The sequence below is a fragment of the Macaca fascicularis genome, chromosome 12 (assembly GCF_037993035.2).
Source record: "Macaca fascicularis isolate 582-1 chromosome 12, T2T-MFA8v1.1".
In the NCBI taxonomy this organism is placed as follows: domain Eukaryota; kingdom Metazoa; phylum Chordata; class Mammalia; order Primates; family Cercopithecidae; genus Macaca; species Macaca fascicularis.
The window spans coordinates 65,948,697-65,968,771 of NC_088386.1; the positions used below are offsets into that span (position 1 = coordinate 65,948,697).

The 20,075-nt window shown below is 39.7% G+C and overlaps 1 protein-coding gene across 1 annotated transcript in view; it reads left to right on the forward strand.

Annotated features, from left to right (window-relative positions):
- The window catches only part of MYO3B (myosin IIIB), a 491,510-nt gene that overhangs the window by 208,773 nt on the left and 262,662 nt on the right, over nucleotides 1–20,075 (forward strand). Inside the window, exons 10-16 of the mRNA XM_045367230.3 lie at nucleotides 7,597–7,693; nucleotides 8,649–8,765; nucleotides 9,274–9,378; nucleotides 11,789–11,872; nucleotides 12,691–12,893; nucleotides 17,285–17,383; nucleotides 18,085–18,199. Of these exons, the coding sequence (XP_045223165.2) occupies nucleotides 7,597–7,693; nucleotides 8,649–8,765; nucleotides 9,274–9,378; nucleotides 11,789–11,872; nucleotides 12,691–12,893; nucleotides 17,285–17,383; nucleotides 18,085–18,199 (820 nt within the window). The remainder of the gene's footprint in view (nucleotides 1–7,596; nucleotides 7,694–8,648; nucleotides 8,766–9,273; nucleotides 9,379–11,788; nucleotides 11,873–12,690; nucleotides 12,894–17,284; nucleotides 17,384–18,084; nucleotides 18,200–20,075) is intronic.

Sequence of the window (20,075 nt, forward strand, 5' to 3'; positions counted from 1 at the left end):
ATATATAGAGAGGGAGACATTGAAGACAGAAGAGAGAGGAAACAATGGAGGAAGCAAGAGGGAGTGGGTCAGGGGCCTAAGAGGAAAGTTCACCTTAGAAAGAGAGAAACGCTAAGTTGGGAAAGACACAGAAAGGTTAGATAAAAGTACTCAGAAAACTTAAGTGAGGAGAGGAGGCATTGTGAGGAAATTCATGTTGAATGGCCTTTATCTTTCAAAAAAAAAAAAACAAACTTAGCAAGGTTTCAGAGTTGGGAGTGGAATGTGTACTCCAGGGAAGTGTCAAATCTTTGAGATAGTCACTATGAGGAATATGATAAAGGGTCAATTAAAGATAGACATCATGATTGCTTAATAGCATAGAAACCCCAGGTGGAACATAACTGAACAGCATCCTATTGTAGTGAAGTTAATCCGTCTCTAAGATAATGCATGTGGAGCATTCAGGACAGCATTTGGCACTAGAAACTCTCAGAAAATGTACCATCACCACTGCCGCCTTTCTCATCTGTCATCTTGATTAACTCTTAGCAGCAAGGAGTTAGGAGTAGAGAAAGCAGACATTATGGTCTTCTTCAGGCTGGAGACTGACTTCAGTGGACATGATGAGTGGGTAAGGAAGCAAAGGAATCGAGGTTAGTAGAAGAGTGGCCTTGGGATCTTTGGGGGTAGGGAAGAAAGTGACACCAGACTGGCTTATTGACTTTGAGACTGATCTAGTTCGGGGACTGGCTATTACAACAAAGATGAAGAGCAGATTCAGTGAGGGGATGATGAGGAAAGGGATTGTAGAACTGAGACCCTAGGAACTTTTGATAGATAATTAGGAACTAGGGGTAGCTGAACTTGTGGGCAACTTCAGTGGAATAGAAAGAAATGTTTTTTAAGTGTTGACAAGTTGAGGAACTCTTAGATCAGAATGTGGGAAGAGTTAACAAAGTGATTGGTGGGACATGGGGAAACCAAAGACTGATACCAGGGGAAAGGATAGAGAGAAAGGAAAATTGGGGATCACTTGCCGAAAAGGATGATATCAGAGTGTGATGTGAACTTTTAAAAGGGATTAAAAGAGATTGGTTAGGGAGAGCAATGGTTGGGAAAAGACAGAGGGGAGCAAGGAGAATACACAATATCCCTACTCTGTCACAGTGAGGGGGTGGAAGGTAGTGCTGGGAGAAGAGTATTACAGGAAGTGATCCATCTCAGTTATGGCACATATTCAACAGTATTCAAGAGCAAGGCTAAGAATCATGGAGGGCTTGTTCACATAGAGGAGAAGCTGTACTGGGCATGGAGAGCTTGAGTTTGTTAGGCCCCTGTCTCACCTTTCCTGGTGTAACCATTCAGGCTTTTCTGAGTGCTTTTTTGGAAAGCCGGGATGTGATTCATCCCTATTTCACTATATATACATACATACATACATATACATATATATACACACGCACACATACATATACATACACATACACACACCCACACACACACTATAGATATAGATACAGGACAGCAGAGGCACCTGTGGAGAAGTGACATTGTACTATTTGAGATTTGATAGATACCATTACCTGATGCTGATTACAGTGTATGTATGACACCATTGGAATTTAAGTTTTTCCAGTAAATTATAATTGTGCCAACACATATATTTGATTCAGGTACAATAGAGCGGTTATGAATCCAAGTCTTACTCTTTTAAAGGAGGTTAAGAAGCCCTAAAACTACGTGAACAGTGAGTTGAGGGTACATTGTTACTTAATCTGTTGGGGGTGTTTTTAAACTATTTGGTCATTTCCTTTATATCAGCATCTATTTCCTTGATCTGCAAAAAGGCTTCTTCCCCAAACCAGTTTCCCTGAATTCATTAGTATCATCTGGTATGTCATCATACTGTTAAGGTTCAGAGAAGTAGATTGAAAACATGCTTTTTATCACTTTACAAGGGTTATTGGGAGAAGAGTGAAACCACTCTGGAATGTGAGTGGAGGCAGGGAAAGGACGCGGTTGTCTCTGCCACTACCATGAACTCAACCGTGAACCTCAGTAAAATTACAAGATCCAGCCTGCGGTGCCCCTGCAGGTGGCTTGGTACTAGCTGAAACCACAGATGTTAAACCCTAAATGCCAAGGGTCTGTTCTAAGTATTACTTGGTAGAAGAATTGAGTTGCTGGGGTTTTGGTTTTTTTTTCTGCTCTGTTTAATGGATTGTAATTCTGCCCTTGCAATTTGCCTGAGGCTGATTAAAACAATGACTTCAGCTTTTGATTTCTTTTCAACCTGCAGCAATGACCTTTAAAAACAGATTTCTCACTATTTAACTGTCGAGTTTTCCCCAGTAATCCTTGCTCACTCTCTCCCTCTTCTACCTTCAAATGTGTGCATGCATGCAATCACATACACACACACACACACACACACAAAACACCACATATTATATACACTAATGGGTTCTTGGGTTCTTATGTAAATGAATAACTCCAGAAAGATTACTTCGTAAAGTGCTGAAGAAGCTTGACACATAGGAGGTTAAAGATCCTTTTACCTTCCTAACAGAAGAAATAAATCTACACCTTGCTATAATTAGTATCTGCTATCTATGTATACCTACATCTATCTATCTACAAATGAGCAAATAAGTTCGTTAATATTAATTTTATGCTGGTGTTACTGATTCTTGCTGCTTAGAGAAGTTGGGTATATCAAATACTGTTTAATATGATGAATGATAAGATGATGATTTATTGGGATTCTGGCCAAAACTGTGCTTAGATGAAAAATGGACAGATACTAGAATAAGTTCCACCCAAACAATTATCCTATTTTAAAATCTATGCATGGTATTGTTTGATTGATAGAGCCTTAAGTTCAGGGACAAGATACAGCTCACGTAGTTAAGGGTATCCAGCTGGTATCTCTGTCCATATTTGACTCTCAGTAGAATAACGTCACTCCTCAATGGTGTGCTATTGTTTTTCTCATTCTAGGTCCATTATTATAGAGTTATAGTAAAATAAAAGTTTCTCTTTCATTGTCTCTGTTATCAAAGGGTGTATTGAATGGAAATAAAGATTTAGAAGAAATAGTCAACATCACTGACCTTCGTGTAGTAACAGTACTCCGTTCTCAGTTTTGAGTAATGTTTTCATTCTTTTATGGAATCCATTGGATGTAGTGATAAGGGAGTGATCCCTGGGTTCTCTCTATGGCCATAGAGGCTTTTGTCCTAGATTCTTGAGGACTGACATCTTCAAGCCTGCACCTTTTCTTCCTCATAGCTGGGGAGTGAAGGGAAGAACATATCCTGTCTCACCTACATGAAGTTCTTGCAGCCCTGTTTGTACCTACCTCCATGGAAGCCTCCAATTCCACAGGTGTAATTGGCAGACAGAAAGAGGCTAATTGATTAATGAGTCACTTTTGGGCAAAATATGTTAGTCAATATAGTTCATAGGACTAGCAGCTCAAACAAAGAAGCTAGCAGGCCCAGTGATGGGATATTAGAGAGGATTGACACAGAAATGGTTTTAACCATAATGCAGATATAGAGATTAAACTACAGTGAAAGCTACAACACTTTAGGAGTTTATTTCTTGAGAATAATTCCTCTAGTATTTGAACCAGTTTGGTGCCCTCTGAAGCTCCTTTCCCACTCACTGGCTGGGCCAAAGATTTGAACAAAGACCCTCATCCTCTACCTCATCTATGCTCACTGTTGTCTTAGGGGAACTCCCAGCCTCTACCTCTGGCTCTGTCTTTCCCGTTCTTCCGATTCTATTCTTACGCTGCACCCATTTCCTTGGACTTGATGGTACAGGATTGCCCTCATTCCCACCCTACTTGATCCGTGGATTCAGGCACCAGTTTCCCCTTTACCTGATCCCTGAAACCTAAGACCAGTCCTGCTCTCCACACTCTCCCGCTCCACTGCCTCACCGAAAGCAAACTCCAGGAACCAGTCCAAGCCAAGACTTTCCCTTTAAACTCCAACTTGCAAACTCTGTTTGTCTAAGAAGCCAGCCTTGGCAGCCAACATACTTATAGACTCATAACAACAAGTAGGAAATCTGGGAAGAGCAATATAAACTTTACTGGAATTTGAAAACATCTGAGCCATTAAAATTACAGTGCCTTACCACATACTTTTGATTTAGTAGAATGTTTTTTGCTATTTATCCATTCATTTATCTATGTCTTCATTCCTCTGAGCTTTGGAATACTCAATCCAAGTAGCTTTTAGTTGGACATCTGTAATTTTCACATTACACGAGGAATTCTTCAGCAAAAATTGATAATAGATGCTATTCTCAAGTGGCGCACTAGGTGGAGCATGTGAATTTAAAGGAAATTAAGATCTATAGTTACTAATGACACAAATCACTTAATAAAATTGAAAAAAATTAAACCAAATTTATTTTTATTAATTTCAACTAAAAATAGAGAAATATAAAACAATGTAACACTTTTTGTAAGCTTATGTAAAGTCTAGGATAATGTTTTTAAAGGAGATAAAAATTGAAATAAATAATGCTTTTTCTCTACAATAGACCCTCCAGACCCCATAGCCAGAGGAGGAAAGTTAAGCAGGCAGCAGTTTCCAAATAACACTAGCTGGGGAAAGCAAAAATAGTGTTACACATACATATTTTTTTTTCTGGTTGAGAGAATGAAGTGGTCTTTATCAGAGTAGAGAAGTCTTGCCTCTACATCCACTTCTAGATTGCCTATTTCACTTTTAGGAGCAAGTATTTCTAAAGAATGTGATCGCCTGTAAGTAAGGAAAGAGGCAGTTAAAATTTTTTAAAAGTTATTTTTTGTTAATACAATATTATTGGAGAAGATTTTTTATAGGAGTCAAGCTCAGATTTACAGACAACATCTGCATGATTCTTGGAAGTTATATCTGTGAGACAGATTGGCATAGCATACAGTCTGCTTCAGGCTCAGAAGATACCAGTTTTGATCCTAGTGATATTGCATTGTGTATATTCACACTGAAAATTAAAACTTTCTACTAGACTGCATCTGTTCGTGAGACTGCAAGGAAGGTTTTGTCCACGCTTCCATTTTTAGTTGGCTATAACAATGTCATCCAATGTGAAGGTTGGTACTCCTGAAGGAGCTCAGGCTGCCATTAAGTCCAGGTCAGGTTACTGAAGGAAAAAAAAACCCTGGAAAACTCACCACTGGTTCAGTGGTATTTTGAATTCTGACTTCTTTCCCCAATCTGCCTGTTACAATTTACTTCTCAGAGTCTTAAGATAGCTACTCCATGCATTCCTTCCAGGGTATTTGGTTATCTTCAATGAGGAGACAAGAGTGGAGAGTGCTTACTCCATCTTGACCAGAATCAGATCTGAGGAAATTTTTTAATTATTGATTTTCTTTTCTTTTCTTTTCTTTTTTTTTTTTTTTTTTTTTTTTGAGACGAAGTCTTGCTCTGTCGCCAGGCTGTCATGCAGTGGCTTGATCTCGGCTCGCTGAAACATCCATCTCCCGGGTTCAAGCAATTCTCCTGCCTCAGCCTCCTGAGTAGCTGGGGCTATAGGCGCAAGCCACCATGCCCAGCTAATTTTCGTACTTTTAGTAGAGATGGGGTTTCACCATGTTGGCCAGGATGGTCTCAATCTCTTGACTTTGCGATCCGCCCGCCTAGGCCTCCCAAAGTGCTGGGATTACAGGCGTGAACCACCACGCCCGGCCAATATTTTGTTTTTTGAGTAACTTCAAGCAAAATTATTCTTAGGTTTTATGTGAAGGGGATTTTGATCAGAAATATGTTTCCTCCTGCTGTTTTATTTAACAAAATGGCTAGCTAGAGGCAGGCAGCAGCTCTTGAGTTTTAGTAAAAATCTGTATTACAAACCAATTTGATTTTTCTTTGCCATCACCAATATGTAAAGACACAGATAAATAATTATGTTTAATAATTTTAAAATGCTTAGGTTATAAATTTGATTTGATTAAATAAAAATTAAGCTTCATTCTACTTTGGACCTTTATATGAATTAGCAGCAAAACTGGTTCTAGGACTGGAGATGACTAATAGCATGCTTCAAATATCCCTTTTCAAATTTATCAGTGATGGAGATTGAAAAGTAAGATTTACTGTAATAGGCTAGAAAGAGAGAAATCAGTTTTATCTGGCCATTTCTATTTCATTATAAACTCAAGACTCAATATGAAGAGCTGATAAGTTTGCTTCTTCCTCTTTACCTACTTCTGTGAAATGCACGCCAAAGGGTGGGGTGTGCATCAAGATTCCATGACTTCTAGCTGGTACTTACCATAAAACTTTCAGTCAACACCAGCTTCTAGGATCTAGCTAGATGGTGGGTGATATCCTCATAAGCTGTGATGATGATGGGCATAAAAGTGACAGAGAAGAACCAAGAAGTTATGCTTCTGGGCTAGTGAATTTACAGTATGTAGGAGGACAGTTTATGTATGATTTTGTTTAGTCAGTGATATTTGGAGTGATGTGTGTAGTTATGCAAATCGATTCCAAATTTTAACAAGGATGTAAGAATAATAATTAGCACATGTTTTCAACTTTATTGCATTTTTATATCCATGACTATATGTGCTTTCATAGCTACCTGGGAGATAGACAGATCAGTCATGAGTAATTCTATTTACAGATGAAGAAAACTGATATACTGGCTGTTAAGGGATTTGCTGAGTGTCTCATACCACAATGCTCGCAACTCTGAAACTAGGGTCCAGAGCTCTTCTAGCCAACGTGATCCCCCCCCATAGGACTGAGTAAATAAATAGGTACATATTCATAAAGCATAATACTACCCAGTGATTAAAGTGACTGAACTAGGTAGGTAGGTAAGTGGGTAAGGTAGACAGGTAGATAGATAGATAAATAGACTTTACAAATCATCATGTTTAATGAAAAAAGTAAGCTTACATTATAAAACCTAAGTATGATATCATTTTTATAACTAAACATACAGAACCTGTATATTGCTGATGGGTACGTATATGCCTCTGACTAATATTTGAAAATAGACTGGAAGGAAACCCATCAGATAGTGGTCACCTCATGAGAGAGGAGTGGGATGGGACAAGGGTCACAAAGGGATTTCAAATAAATAAGAAAAATCATAAACAATGATCAATTATTTGTTGTTTACTATATTAATCTCTGGAAGTGTTATGTAGGTTAAAAACTATCACAAAAGTTGGGGGTGGTACTGGTAGATAGAGCAAGGGGACCTCAAGGGAAGTAAGGCATTTAAGGCTGTACCCCAGTGAGAACCATGTGCCTGACACTGAGCAGAAATCAGAGGTGTTTATTCTGGAAGTGCTGTCTTTGGCATTTAAGAAAAGCAAATACGTGTATTAGGCGAGCCCATTTGGTAACACTCCTCACTCTGGCAGAAAGTAGACCTGAACTATGGAGATCACTTTATCCCAACAGTTCTACAGTGGCAGGAGAAGCTTGCAGACCTGGACCGGACTTCCTGTCCCTGTCGCTGACGTCTCTGAACATATCATGTGATAAGATTGTGAATGAGCCATCCTTGCTGCCCACTTTCTGCTACATTATTTGCTGTCTTAATGCTTAAACTCTCTTGATAAATTTCTAGGCATGAGAGGATGCATACCAGAAGACCTTATCATGTGGAAGATGCTGAAAAATACTGCCTTGAGGATGATTTGGTCAATCTAGAGGTTCTGGATGAGGTACTAAATATTTAGTAGACAATTCTCATTGCAGACATTTGTTTCATGTGGTCTGACCTTTCTGTTGTAGAGCATGTCCTCCTCAGGTCATTTGAAAATGTAGTGGTTTGTGTAGCCATGGGATGAAGCTCAGGGAGCATTCAGTCACTGTGACCATGATCCTGTGCTATGTTTATTTAGATAGCCCCTAGAATCATGAAGAGAAAAGGATTTGGATTTTTCCAATAAAGCTCTTTATAGTGTAGCCTTAATGGTGGGTTATATCAGCTGAAAATATTTTGTTTGATAAAATTTGACAAAATATTTCAATTAACCCTTAAGAAGTTGTTTGTTCTTCATAAGAAAGAGCTTCATTTAGGGAAATCATGAAGTTAATATAGCTTGAATTCTAAATTTGAAGTCTCTGATAATCCCTACTTAAAATATGCATGTTTAATAGTGCTGTTAATTGCACTGGACCTGTTTATGCTGAGTCTAACTCTGGGGATTCTTACTTTCAATGTCTAAATCACTAAAGTGTAATAAAAAGTGTTTAATTCTGTATTTATGCCACCTAGGTTTTTAGTGCAGTGCTTTGAGAAATTAACTTACCGTTTTGTCTGTGCTCTATCAGTAGGAACAGCCCATTAAATAAAATTTTAAATAAAACATTTTGACTGGTTGAGATTAGTTCTTTTCACAATAACAAGTAAAATCTTTCTTGGATATCTCAGTGTCTTTTAGCAAGTCCTAAGTAGGCCTAATTCTTTCAATGTATTCCTATTTTTTCTTTCAAGGCAAATATTGGCATTGTTTTAATGAATTAGGATCGTTAGGGTCATTGTATGATTTAAATGAACTACTTTCATCTTTTAAAGAAAGATGTTCTTGGAAGAATAAATTTGTTGTCATTTTTAGAATCTATCCCTTGATTGGAAATAATATTTACTCTCAATACCATTTATCCTCTTCTTAGGATACAATTATCCATCAGTTGCAGAAACGTTATGCAGACTTGCTAATTTACACATATGTTGGAGACATCTTAATTGCCTTAAACCCCTTCCAGAATCTAAGCATATACTCTCCACAGGTAAGAGATGTTTTAAGAGCATACTGCTCCTTCATAGGAAATTAAAACTCACAAGGGCAAATGAAAAGAAATAAAAAGTAAGAATAAAATTATGCTACCCTAGATGCATATACTCCAAACTGCAGATAGTAATGTAATACAAATAGAATTTTTACATCTTGAGGATACCTTTTTAAAGCAAACTATAACAATCTTTATTGAGTGCTTACTGCATGTTGGACACTGGGTTACCTCACTTTTCACACCCTGTGGGACAGGTACTGTTGTTAAACCTAGTTGGCAGACGAGGATACTTAGCATAGAGTGGCTCCCTCTTACTAGCTCACGAAGCCAGTAAGTACAGAAGTGAAATTTGAACTCAGGCCTGCAGGCTCCAGAACCTGTACCCTACAGTCTTCCTAATGCAACAAGTCCCCTAATAAGTGACAGAGTCTTGGTTTCATGGGCAATAGGTAGTGGAGTATTAGATGGTCCAGGGGAAAGTTTCCTTTAATTATTTTTCCTTCAGTTTTCCAGACTTTATCATGGGGTGAAACGTGCCTCTAATCCCCCCCACATATTTGCATCAGCAGATGCTGCTTACCAGTGCATGGTTACTCTCAGCAAAGACCAGGTAAGAACTCACCTTCCTTTCCTATGGAGTCACACGGTTAAGACATGTTCTGTCTTCCTCGTCAGCTCCTAAGTCTTCCTGAAACCTTTCCATTCTGGTTGCTGGTGCCGACCCAAAGAGACAGATGAAATGGCAGCTCTGTGGAACTTGTGCATAGATAAAGCCATAGCATCAGGAGAATGTGAAAATGCTTTTCAAGAAACATAAAGCATTCACATCAAGAGCACTCATTTTCTCTGATAAGATATAATAAAAATGTTTCTAATATGAATATGATGAGAACAGAGCAAACACAACCTGATTACACGGCAATGATTGTAATAAAAATAGCATATAGAATGGCATAAGTGAAATTCTTTCCTATTAAGGTCTTAGAATTTTCATGATTCTGTCTTTTTTGTATGAAATATTGCACAGAGGTTGACAGCGACCATGCACCACACCATTTAGCTGCTGAAAAATTGTAATAGATTGGGTAGAGAATGAACAAACCTAAACTCAATGCTAAGCACAGGCTCATCCATTTTACCTTTCTAGCCTTCTAATTCACAGTGCTGATATATCTAACCTTTCATCCCTCCTTTACTTTCAATAGGTGTATTTTTCTTTGTTTCTTTATTCTGTTTGAAATAGAAGTAGTCTAATTTGGCAAGCAAATTTCCTGAGAGTATCACTGTGTGGATTTCCTAAGACCTGGGAAGTCCCAGCTTTGGGGTTTGTTGAGTAATAGATGACATTATAAGAGTGTAGATTACAAAATGGAATACATGGATTCACTGTAGCTTAGAAACTTAGCTCCTCCAAATTCTTGTTGTTCCATTGTACAGATGTACCATAATGTATTTAATCAGTCCAAGATTTACAAGTCCCAGAGACTTGTAAAATGTCGATAGATTTCATAGGGAGGAAGTAAATGGAGAGAAATATATATTGTTTTTAAGTTAAAAAGTCACCTCACTGCGTTGTCTTTTTTGACACCATTTCTGACACCAAATGTTGTATTTTTTCCAACACCAACCAATTCTCCAAGCCCAGCTGGGTGCCCGACGATTCAGTTCAATTCTGACACTACCTGGAGTTAGCACAGACTCCACAGATTAAGTGATTAGTGCTACAAGAAGGTTCCCACTTGAGATGCCAGCTGCAAATGGAGTACCTAGGCTTCTCACACTTCTGCCTGGCCGAATACCAGTCCAGGGGTTCTTGTGACTCTCTTTAGGTTTGATGATTCACTAGGAATGACTCAAGGAACTAAGGAAAACACTTTACTTACATTTACCAGTTTATTATGAAGGGTATAACTAAGGAACAGCCAAATAAAAGAGACATATGGGGCAGGGTATATGGGGGAAGGAAGGGGATGTGGCATACAGAGCTTCCATGCCTTTTCTGGGCACATCCCCCTCCCAGCACCTCGATGTGTTCACCAACTCAGAAGCTCTCTGAATCTCGTTGTTCAAGAATTTGTATAACTTAATCTTAAATTCCCCTCTTCTTTCTAGAAGTTGGGAGGTAGGGCTGAAAGTTCCCACACTCTAATCACATGTTTGGTCTTTCTAATGACCGGTCTGAAGCTATCTAGGGGCCTCACCTTGAACCACCACCTTGTTAGGAATAAACTGAGGTATGGTTGAAAGGGGCTCCTTGTGAATAACAAAAGATACTCCTACCACTGCTGGAAATTCCAAAGGTTTTAGGAGCTCAGTGCCAGGAACCAGGGACAATGCCCAATATCTAATTTTTATTATATCACATCCACTAATTTCCTTTATACATAAAGAGTTCCCTGAAATGAATGATAAAAATATCAACAATACAATAAAATATGGGCAAACAATATGGACAGGTCACGTAAAAAAAAGCCTCTTAAGCAAATGGAAGGAGGCCTCATTCGTAATTTTTAAAATGCAGAATAAAGCCACACTGAGATACCATTTTTTAAACCTATTAGATTGTCAAAAATCTAACATCCTGTTGGTGAGGCTACAGGAGAGCAGGCACTTTCATATATTGGAATAGTCCCCAGGAAAGCAATTTGGTAATATGTATCAAATTTACAAATGTATTTACCTTTTGATCCAACATCCCCATTTCTAGGAATTTCTCCTGCAGATGAACCTGCATAAAAATATGAATTATGTATAAGGTTATTCATTGTAATATTGTTTATAATTACAAGGAAAAAACTCAAATATCCCAAGATGGACTGATTAAACAGATTATGGTACATCTGTACAATGGAACAACAAGTAGCTATACAAAAGGTTGAAGAAGGTCTCTTAAATAGGAAGATTCCTAAGATCTATTTCTCAGTGAAAAATTAAGGTGTACAGTAGCGGATGTTATATGAAGCACGCAAGTTGCTTCTGTGCCATAAATTCTTCACTTGACGGTCCATTTTCTGTGCCAGTGCATTGTCATCAGTGGAGAGAGTGGCTCTGGGAAGACAGAGAGTGCTCACCTGATTGTTCAGCATTTGACTTTCTTGGGAAAGGTATGGACTAATCTGCTTTATGTATTGTGGCGAGAAGTTCCTACAGAGTAACTGCATATTTTATAAATGATGGAAGTACTGTTTTTTTTTTTTTTATTGAGGCTTACATAAAGACATTCCATCTTTGTTATGTTTGCCTCCTGATAGCAAGGCCTCTTAAGATGTCAGCATGCTATCCTTCTTTCACACCGGGAGGAGAATAATGCCAGCGCAAATTTACTAGATTATTGGCAATTAATTTTCATGTTTTCAATGTAATAGAAACATTCAGCCATTAAGTAGTAAGAGTGGTTAAGCACTAGGAACAGGATCAGGGAAGCCACTATAGTGATTAAAAGGATGGAAAATAGAAGCCTTTGAGCAAAAGTTGAGGGAAATGAAAATTTTCAGCTTGGTGAAATCGATATTGAAAGAATGACTTCAAAAATAGTCTAGTAGTTACACTCTGAATTAGTGTACTAGGTGACTAAGAATGTATGGAATTTTTATACATAAGGTTTATAGACTATTATGATAAATGCCAGAAAAGTTGCGGGATCTATTTAAAAATCTTTCTAAACTGGTTAGGCGTTTTATTTGTCAAGGGTTTTAAATGAAATATAGCTGGATTTTAAAAACTGCTGTACTAATCTAGCCAAATCTGATTCATATGCAGATCTGGGGGGTTGCTCATATGAGAAAATGATGCTGGTGGTTGATGCTAACGTCTCTTTATAAAAGGGCAATGTGGATTTGGGTGGGCAAGGGATGGGTGCCCGGCAACTTTGCTGGAGTAATGTTTCTGGAGTCTCTTCTTGACTGTTCTCTGTTTGGCACAGGCCAATAATCAGACCCTGAGAGAGAAAATTCTACAAGTCAACTCCCTAGTGGAAGCCTTTGGGAACGCATGCACTGCCATCAATGACAACTCCAGCCGTTTTGGAAAATATCTGGAAATGATGTTCACACCAACTGGAGTTGTGATGGGGGCAAGAATCTCTGAATATCTCCTTGAAAAATCCAGAGTGATAAAACAGGCAGCGTAGGTGCACTACTTTGTCACTGTGTTTTTGCCCTGCAGTAAAAACCGGGGGGCGGGGGGGGCTTTGGGAATTTTAACAGTTAAGTTTTCATCCTTGTTCTTAACATTCCCCTACCCTCCCAAGGGCAAAGAATGATTTAAGCAAAGGATCAGTGGTAGATTTTAACCTGAAAGAAATGAATGGAAAGGGTACAAAGGGCTGGGGTAGGTGTGCTTTGGGGATGGGTATGCTTGTTTCTCCTGAGCTGGTTGTGTCAGGTAGAATTTAGCAGCATTGCAGACATTTTTTAAGACCCTGAGGCCCCTTAAAATTGAACTTGTTTGTTAAAAAATAAAAAAAAAAAGACACCAGAATATTTCACACGTTAATTTTGTCCTTAGATTGAGGCAGAGAAAACAATTATTCTGTTTTTAAGGAAAGCATTTGGTAATAGAAATCAATAGCACAGACTTTGATCTGGGTTCAAATGCAGGTTCTGATACTCACTGTGTGACTTTGGGCATTTCACTGACCACCTCTGTGCCTCATCTGTGAAATGGAAATGCTACTAGTGCTGACCTCATGGGTTTGTTGTGAGGATTAACATGTTCATTTATATAAAATTACTTAAAAGAATGCCTAGTGTGGTACATCCTATCAGAGTATTAGCTACTCTTCCTATTATAATAATATAACCACTAGTGTGGTACATGCTATCAGAGTGTTAGCTACTCTTCCTGTTATAATAATAACTCTTCCTGGGGAACATCACACACTGAGGCCTGTCGTGGGGTGGGGGGTCGGGAACGGGGGGGAGGGATGGCATTAGGAGATATACCTAATGTAAATGACGAGTTAATGGGTGCAGCACACCAACATGGCACATGTATACATATGTAACAAACCTGCATGTTGTGCACATGTACTCTAGAACATAAAGTATAATAAAAAATAACAATATCTTCCTTTAATAATAATAGCTATTATAATTATTAATATTAGTAGCTATTATTATTATTGTAGGACACCAGAGCTTCTCAGGAGCATGATTCCGCACTTCCATATTAATGCATTATTGAATCCCTGCTGTTTGCCAGTGCTGTGCTTTGTGTTGGCTTGTAAGAGTAAACTAAATACAAAAGATTCTTGTATTCACGGGGCTTGGAGTATGCGGTATACAAGGAAGGAGTAGGGGAGAATCATAGGCATTAAACAAGTAAACTTAAATGTAGAACAATTGTAATAAGCACCAGAAAGCAAAGTAGGTGCTATTAAGGTGAAACAAGAGAAGGGAAGGACACATAACCTAGTCTAGGGAGAAAGAAGGTCTCCCTGTATGTGAGATCACAGGATCACTAGGAGTTAGGCAACGAGGTGGGGACCAGAGTAAGGAGGAAAAGTGGCAAAGATAAGACTGAGACCAAATCATGCAGAGCTTTGAAACCAGGATGAGGATTTCAAACTTTTTTCTAACGGCGATAGGAAGCCACTTAACGTTTTCAAGCAGGGGAGTCACCAAACCAACTTGCATTTTGAAATGATCACACTAGCTTCAATGGGGAATGGATTGGAGGAGATGCAAGGATTGTGTTGATATGATTAGGATGCTGTTGCCAAATTCATGTGAGAGAGAACGCTGGCCTAGACTAAGGTGGTGGCAGTGGAGATGGAGAGAAGTTGAGGAGTCTGAAAGATACTGTGCAAGTAGAATTTACAGGAATTGTTCTGGGCTGAGAACCCAAGCATCTTCCTCTATCATGTACTTGCAGTTTCCTCACACAGTAGGGATTGGCATGAACATTAAACAAATGAAAGATAGAGTCAGAGTCATTTACGCTTCCCTGTGGCTTTCTGATTAATTTTTATGAGGTCCCCTGCTTCTGTCTCCCCAGCTTAGGATTGTTTTAAAATTTAGGGAGCTACCTCTGACAGAATGGAAAGCATAGTGTTCTGTGTTCAAATGTAAAGTGGTCTTTTACCAAGATAGTGTGAGGAGAGTTCTCGGTCACTTAATGTGATATGTTGCTTGTTAATGTAAATATTCATATACCTTACTTTCCTCATATGCAACATGGGCATAATAATGTGAACCTCACAAGGCTCTTACAAGAATTAAGTGAGAGGAAGAGAAGATGGGGCCTGTGCCAGTCCTGTTCATCCAACTGTTGGGGTTCACCCTCTTCTGGGCACACTGTAAGGTTCCTGTGTGGCTGGGTGTGGTCACATAACTGGTTCTGGCAAGTGGGCATGTAACGGCTACCCTCCAGAGTCTGGCAAAGTGTAAGGCGGGGACTGCTCTGCCAGCCACGGCTCATGAGTGACTGCAGTGAGCACAGCCCCACCACTGACCTGCCATGGACAGGTACTCTGAGCAAGAACTAAACCTGTGTTGAGTTAAGCTACTAAGATCTTGGGGTGTTTATTACTATAACAAAACCTAGCCAATCTTGACAGATAAAGGGATGGAAATCAAACTGAATTGATGCTAGCGATGGATATCAGCAGGAAAAGCTTGGAAGAATTGAGAACTAGATGGATCTGTAGAAAAACTGTAGGAAGGTAAGACTGAGATAGGTCAGCCAAAGCCTGCACATGTAAGAGATTAAAGAACAAGTGACATTCATCTCAGGCCTTTCGGTTCCTGTCTCAGTGAAGGGTGCCACCATCACTAGATGCTCACGCTAGAAATCTAGGAGGCAGTCTCTAGGTTTCTTTCCCTCACCATCCTCATTCAGTCTATTAGGACGTTCTTTTGGTTGTTTCTCCAGAATATATATAATATTTAAGCTTACTCTTATTTTCCATCACCACTACCATTACCCTATCTGAGCTATTATGCTTTCTCACCGGGACCCCCTGACTGGTTTCCCTGTAGCGATCTTGGCTTCTTATAATGACACTCAGAGAACATGAATCCCTTTAGTCCTGTATCCCTGGTACCTGGCGCAGTGCCTACCATGACTGGCAATTAAGATGTTTATTCATTGAATAGTCACATTTTTCTATTTATATGTATATCCTATAACATCATGTTGTACATCTTAAATATACACAATAAAATGTATTTTAAAAAAATAAAAATAGGGGCTGGGCACAGTGGCTCATGTCTGTAATCCCAGCACTTTGGGAGGTCAAGGCAGCCTGGGCAACATAGTGAGACTGTCTCTACAAACACAAAAACATTAGCGGGGGATGTTGGTGCCTATAGTCATGGCTGCTTGGGAGGCGGAGGAGCAAGAATTGCTTGAGCTCAGAAATTTGAGGCTGTAGTGAGCTACGATCACACCACTGCACTCCAGCCTGGACAACAGAGTGAGACCCTGTCTCTTAACTAAATTTATTAGTTAAGAAGTCACAGAAGAGCTTTGACAGGATAAACAATCAAAGGAAGATGAGGATACCCAGGAGAGGCTGAACAGAATGAGGGCCATGCCACAAAGGGGGATAAGGGGAGAAGAAAGACAAGATTTCTTTCCATGGAGCTAGGTTGACCAAAGAAAAGATTTGCCAAAATCCAAGGGTATCTGCAGAAGAGACTGTTCTCCTCCAGAGGAAAGAAGGGGATGTAGAGCAGTGCTTTTCAAACTCTCTGTGCTAAAGGATCAGTTTTGTTTGTTTGTTTGTTTGTTTTAAATATCCCACCCATTTTGAACTAATACCTTTGTAAAATGCAGTGAAAATTAATTATCAGAAAAATTATCATGCTCTTGGATGTCATGGCAATGTCACTTGCTATAAAATGTCTAGGCATGTACTTTCCAGTTCCTTCTCTTGTTATAAACTGACAGCTGTCCACAGACTATGCTCAGAGCTGACAGCAGTCCACAGACTATGCTCAGAGTAGCACCTATCTGAAAGGACCCTGGCCAGGGTAGCCTAAAAGAGGTGGATGGCAGGAGACCAGACTAATGAATGACATTTTGAGTAGTATTTTTAAGAATACCAGCTTGGGAGAGTGAAGACTTCAGTTCTGGACCAATCCTGCTCCCTAAACTGCTGTGAGACTTGCAGGCCGCTTTCTGTCTAGGGCTCCAGTAAAGTAGAGGATTTGGCTGATGTCTGTAAGCTGGACCTCACTGTCTCTGAAGCAACATGTGGTACAAACAGAAGGCAGTAGGCATTTGGGCTGCAATAGAAAGATTTCAACATACACAACCTGAGCTGTTTCCTGTAAATGTCCCATTCTTTGAAACCTTTTGCTTGTAGTAAAGTGTGTTTAATAATGCAACATTATGACAGTTACTATACTAATCCTATCACTGTTCTGTAAGTGGGATTTATAATATTTAATTGCCTGAAAATACAAATTTGCCGTGGGATAATTTTTTGCACAGAAAGAAGATGGTGTAAAATAATTGGGATGGGGAAGCCAGAATACATTATTACTAAAGTCTTTTTTTTTTTTTTTCAGGGGAGAGAAAAATTTTCACATATTTTACTATATTTATGCTGGTCTTCATCACCAAAAGAAGCTTTCTGACTTCAGACTTCCTGAGGAAAAACCTCCTAGGTAAGTGTCAGGGGGGTTGGTTGTTAATTTTTGATGAATGTCCATTTAGCAGTTGACAAACTTGGAAGTAAATGGAGCTGTTTTCCTAACTGGAAACTCACAGTGTATTTAACTAAAGTGCCCAGGATGAGGTGGCAGGAACTATCTCACCATTTTCATTGTCTAGAAAGTTCAAAAACTCAACTGCACATGGTTTATTTTTTCTCAGCCATTTGCATCATTTGGCAAGCTGAAGTGGGAGGATCACTTGAAGCCCAGAGTTTGAGACCAGCCAGGGCAACATAGCGAGACCCTGTCTCACTATGTTTTTTTTTTTTTTAAGTAGCTACTCAGGAGGCTGAGGTGTGAGGATTGCTTGAGCCTGGGAGGTCGAGGCTGCAGTGAGCCAAGTTTGTGCCACCGCACTCCAGCCTGGGTGACAGAGCAAGACCCTGTCTAAAACAAATAAATAAAATAAAATAAAATTAGCTGGGTGTGGTGGCATACACCTGTAGTCGAAGCTACTCAGGAGGCTGAGGCAGGAGGATCACTAGAGCCCAGGAGTTCAAGGCTGCAGTGAGCTATGATCATACCAGTGTACTTCAGGCTGGGCAACAAAGTGAGATCCCATCTTTAAACAAACAACAGACAAAAAATGGAAATGCCTGCACCACTTTCCAAGTCAATGCTCATTCTGTTTGGTCATGCTTCCCTTCATTTAGGTACATAGCTGATGAAACTGGAAGGGTGATGCACGACATAACTTCCAAGGAGTCTTACAGAAGACAATTCGAAGCAATTCAGCATTGCTTCAGGATTATAGGGTTCACGGACAAAGTAAGTAATCAAGAGAGAAACTCAAGTGGCAATATTCTTATATGAATGTGAGTAAAGATGTGGATATTTCTCACTTGGGACAGGATACTTGCTTTCAAATGCCATGTTGGTCGTGTTATAAGGTCTTGCTACTCAAAGTGCGGTCCCAGGACCAGAAACATTGTTATCACCTGAGAGCTTCTTAGAAATGCAGACCCTGAGGTCTATCCAGGGATGACTGAATCAGAATACAACCATTTTAACAAGAAGCCCAGAGGAACATCAAACTAGGAGAGCACTGTTGTGAGGACCATGTGTTGATAAATTGTTATCATTGTCATCAATTCATTACACATGTAATAACAAACACCAAAACAATACTGTGGTTTGTTTTTGTTTTTGTTTTCTGATTTAGGGTTGTTCCAACCATTAAAGTGAATGGGGGGTAGGAGTACAGGAACATGTAGATTACGTCCAAGTCACAGAAATATATTTATGCAAGTAGCTCCTTAGGTAACAAGACAAATTAATTAAAATCCTTTCAACTTTCTTGCAGTTACTTCCTTCTCCATGGTACACAGTTGCACATTATTAACTATAGCTCTAAGTACTGTACTACCTTTTTTTTTTTTTTCTTTTGAGACAATGTTGCTGTGTCACCCAGGCTGGAGTACAGTGGCGGGATCTCAGCTCACTGCAACCTCTGCCTCCTGGGTTCAAGTGATTCTCCTGCTTCAGCCTCCTGAGTAGCTGGGATTACAGGTGTGTGCCACCACACCCGGCTAATTTTTGTATTTTTAGTAGAGACAGGGTTTCACCATGTTGGCCAAGCTGGTCTTGAACTCATGACCTCAAGTGATTCTCCCGCCTCGGCCTCCCAAAGTGCTGGGATTACAGGCATGAGCCACCATGCCCGGCCAATACTGTACTACTCTTATCATCCTTGATACATCCTAGATACAGGCTGTTTGTATTAAATATATGCTAGGGGCCGGGCGCGGTGGCTCAAGCCTGTAATCCCAGCACTTTGGGAGGCCGAGACGGGCGGATCACGAGGTCAGGAGATCGAGACCATCCTGGCTAACACGGTGAAACCCCGTCTCTACTAAAAAATACAAAAAACTAGCCGGGCGCGGTGGCGGGTGCCTGTAGTCCCAACTACTCGGGAGGCTGAGGCAGGAGAATGGCGTAAACCTGGGAGGCGGAGCTTGCAGTGAACTGAGATCCGGCCACTGTACTCCAGCCTGGGCGGCAGAGCGAGACTCCGTCTCAAAAAAAAATAAAAAAAAAAAATAAATAAATAAATAAATATATGCTAGGGGTGACAGACAATATTTATAACCCTGGGCTCAAATATTATTCTGTGATACATTATGTCATAGTTTCTGGGCTTCATGCCATCAATTTTGTAAAATATATAGATTCTTTTGCTTTTCCAACAAAGGGGGTGAATGATTAGGAGGTAGGTGAGAGTGTTAAATCTTAAGGGATTAGATTAAAAGACACTCCAGTTACCCTGGGATGGCCACTCCAGATAAAGGATTACTTCTGTGTAATGCAGTGTGATGGCTAGCCCTTCCCTCCCCTGCATGGTTGATTTTAGTCATAATAGCACCTTTTTTTTTTCTGTCTAGCCAGCTGTTAATTTTCTCTGTCAGCCTCCCACAGACCTTAAACTGACAGACAGTGGAAAATCCCAAAGGTCAGATAAAAATATAAATATATCTTCCTTGGCTCCTTAGAGGGGAGCAATTTAAACAGGTACCAGCATTGTTAAAGGACCTTTGTGGTTATTAACTTATAGAACAGGCTTTTTAAAAATCAAAGATGCATCCCCAGAAGAGTTAAAGCATGGTAGGAATGGCAGTGGAGCAATTTAAAGTCACCTGTGTCATGC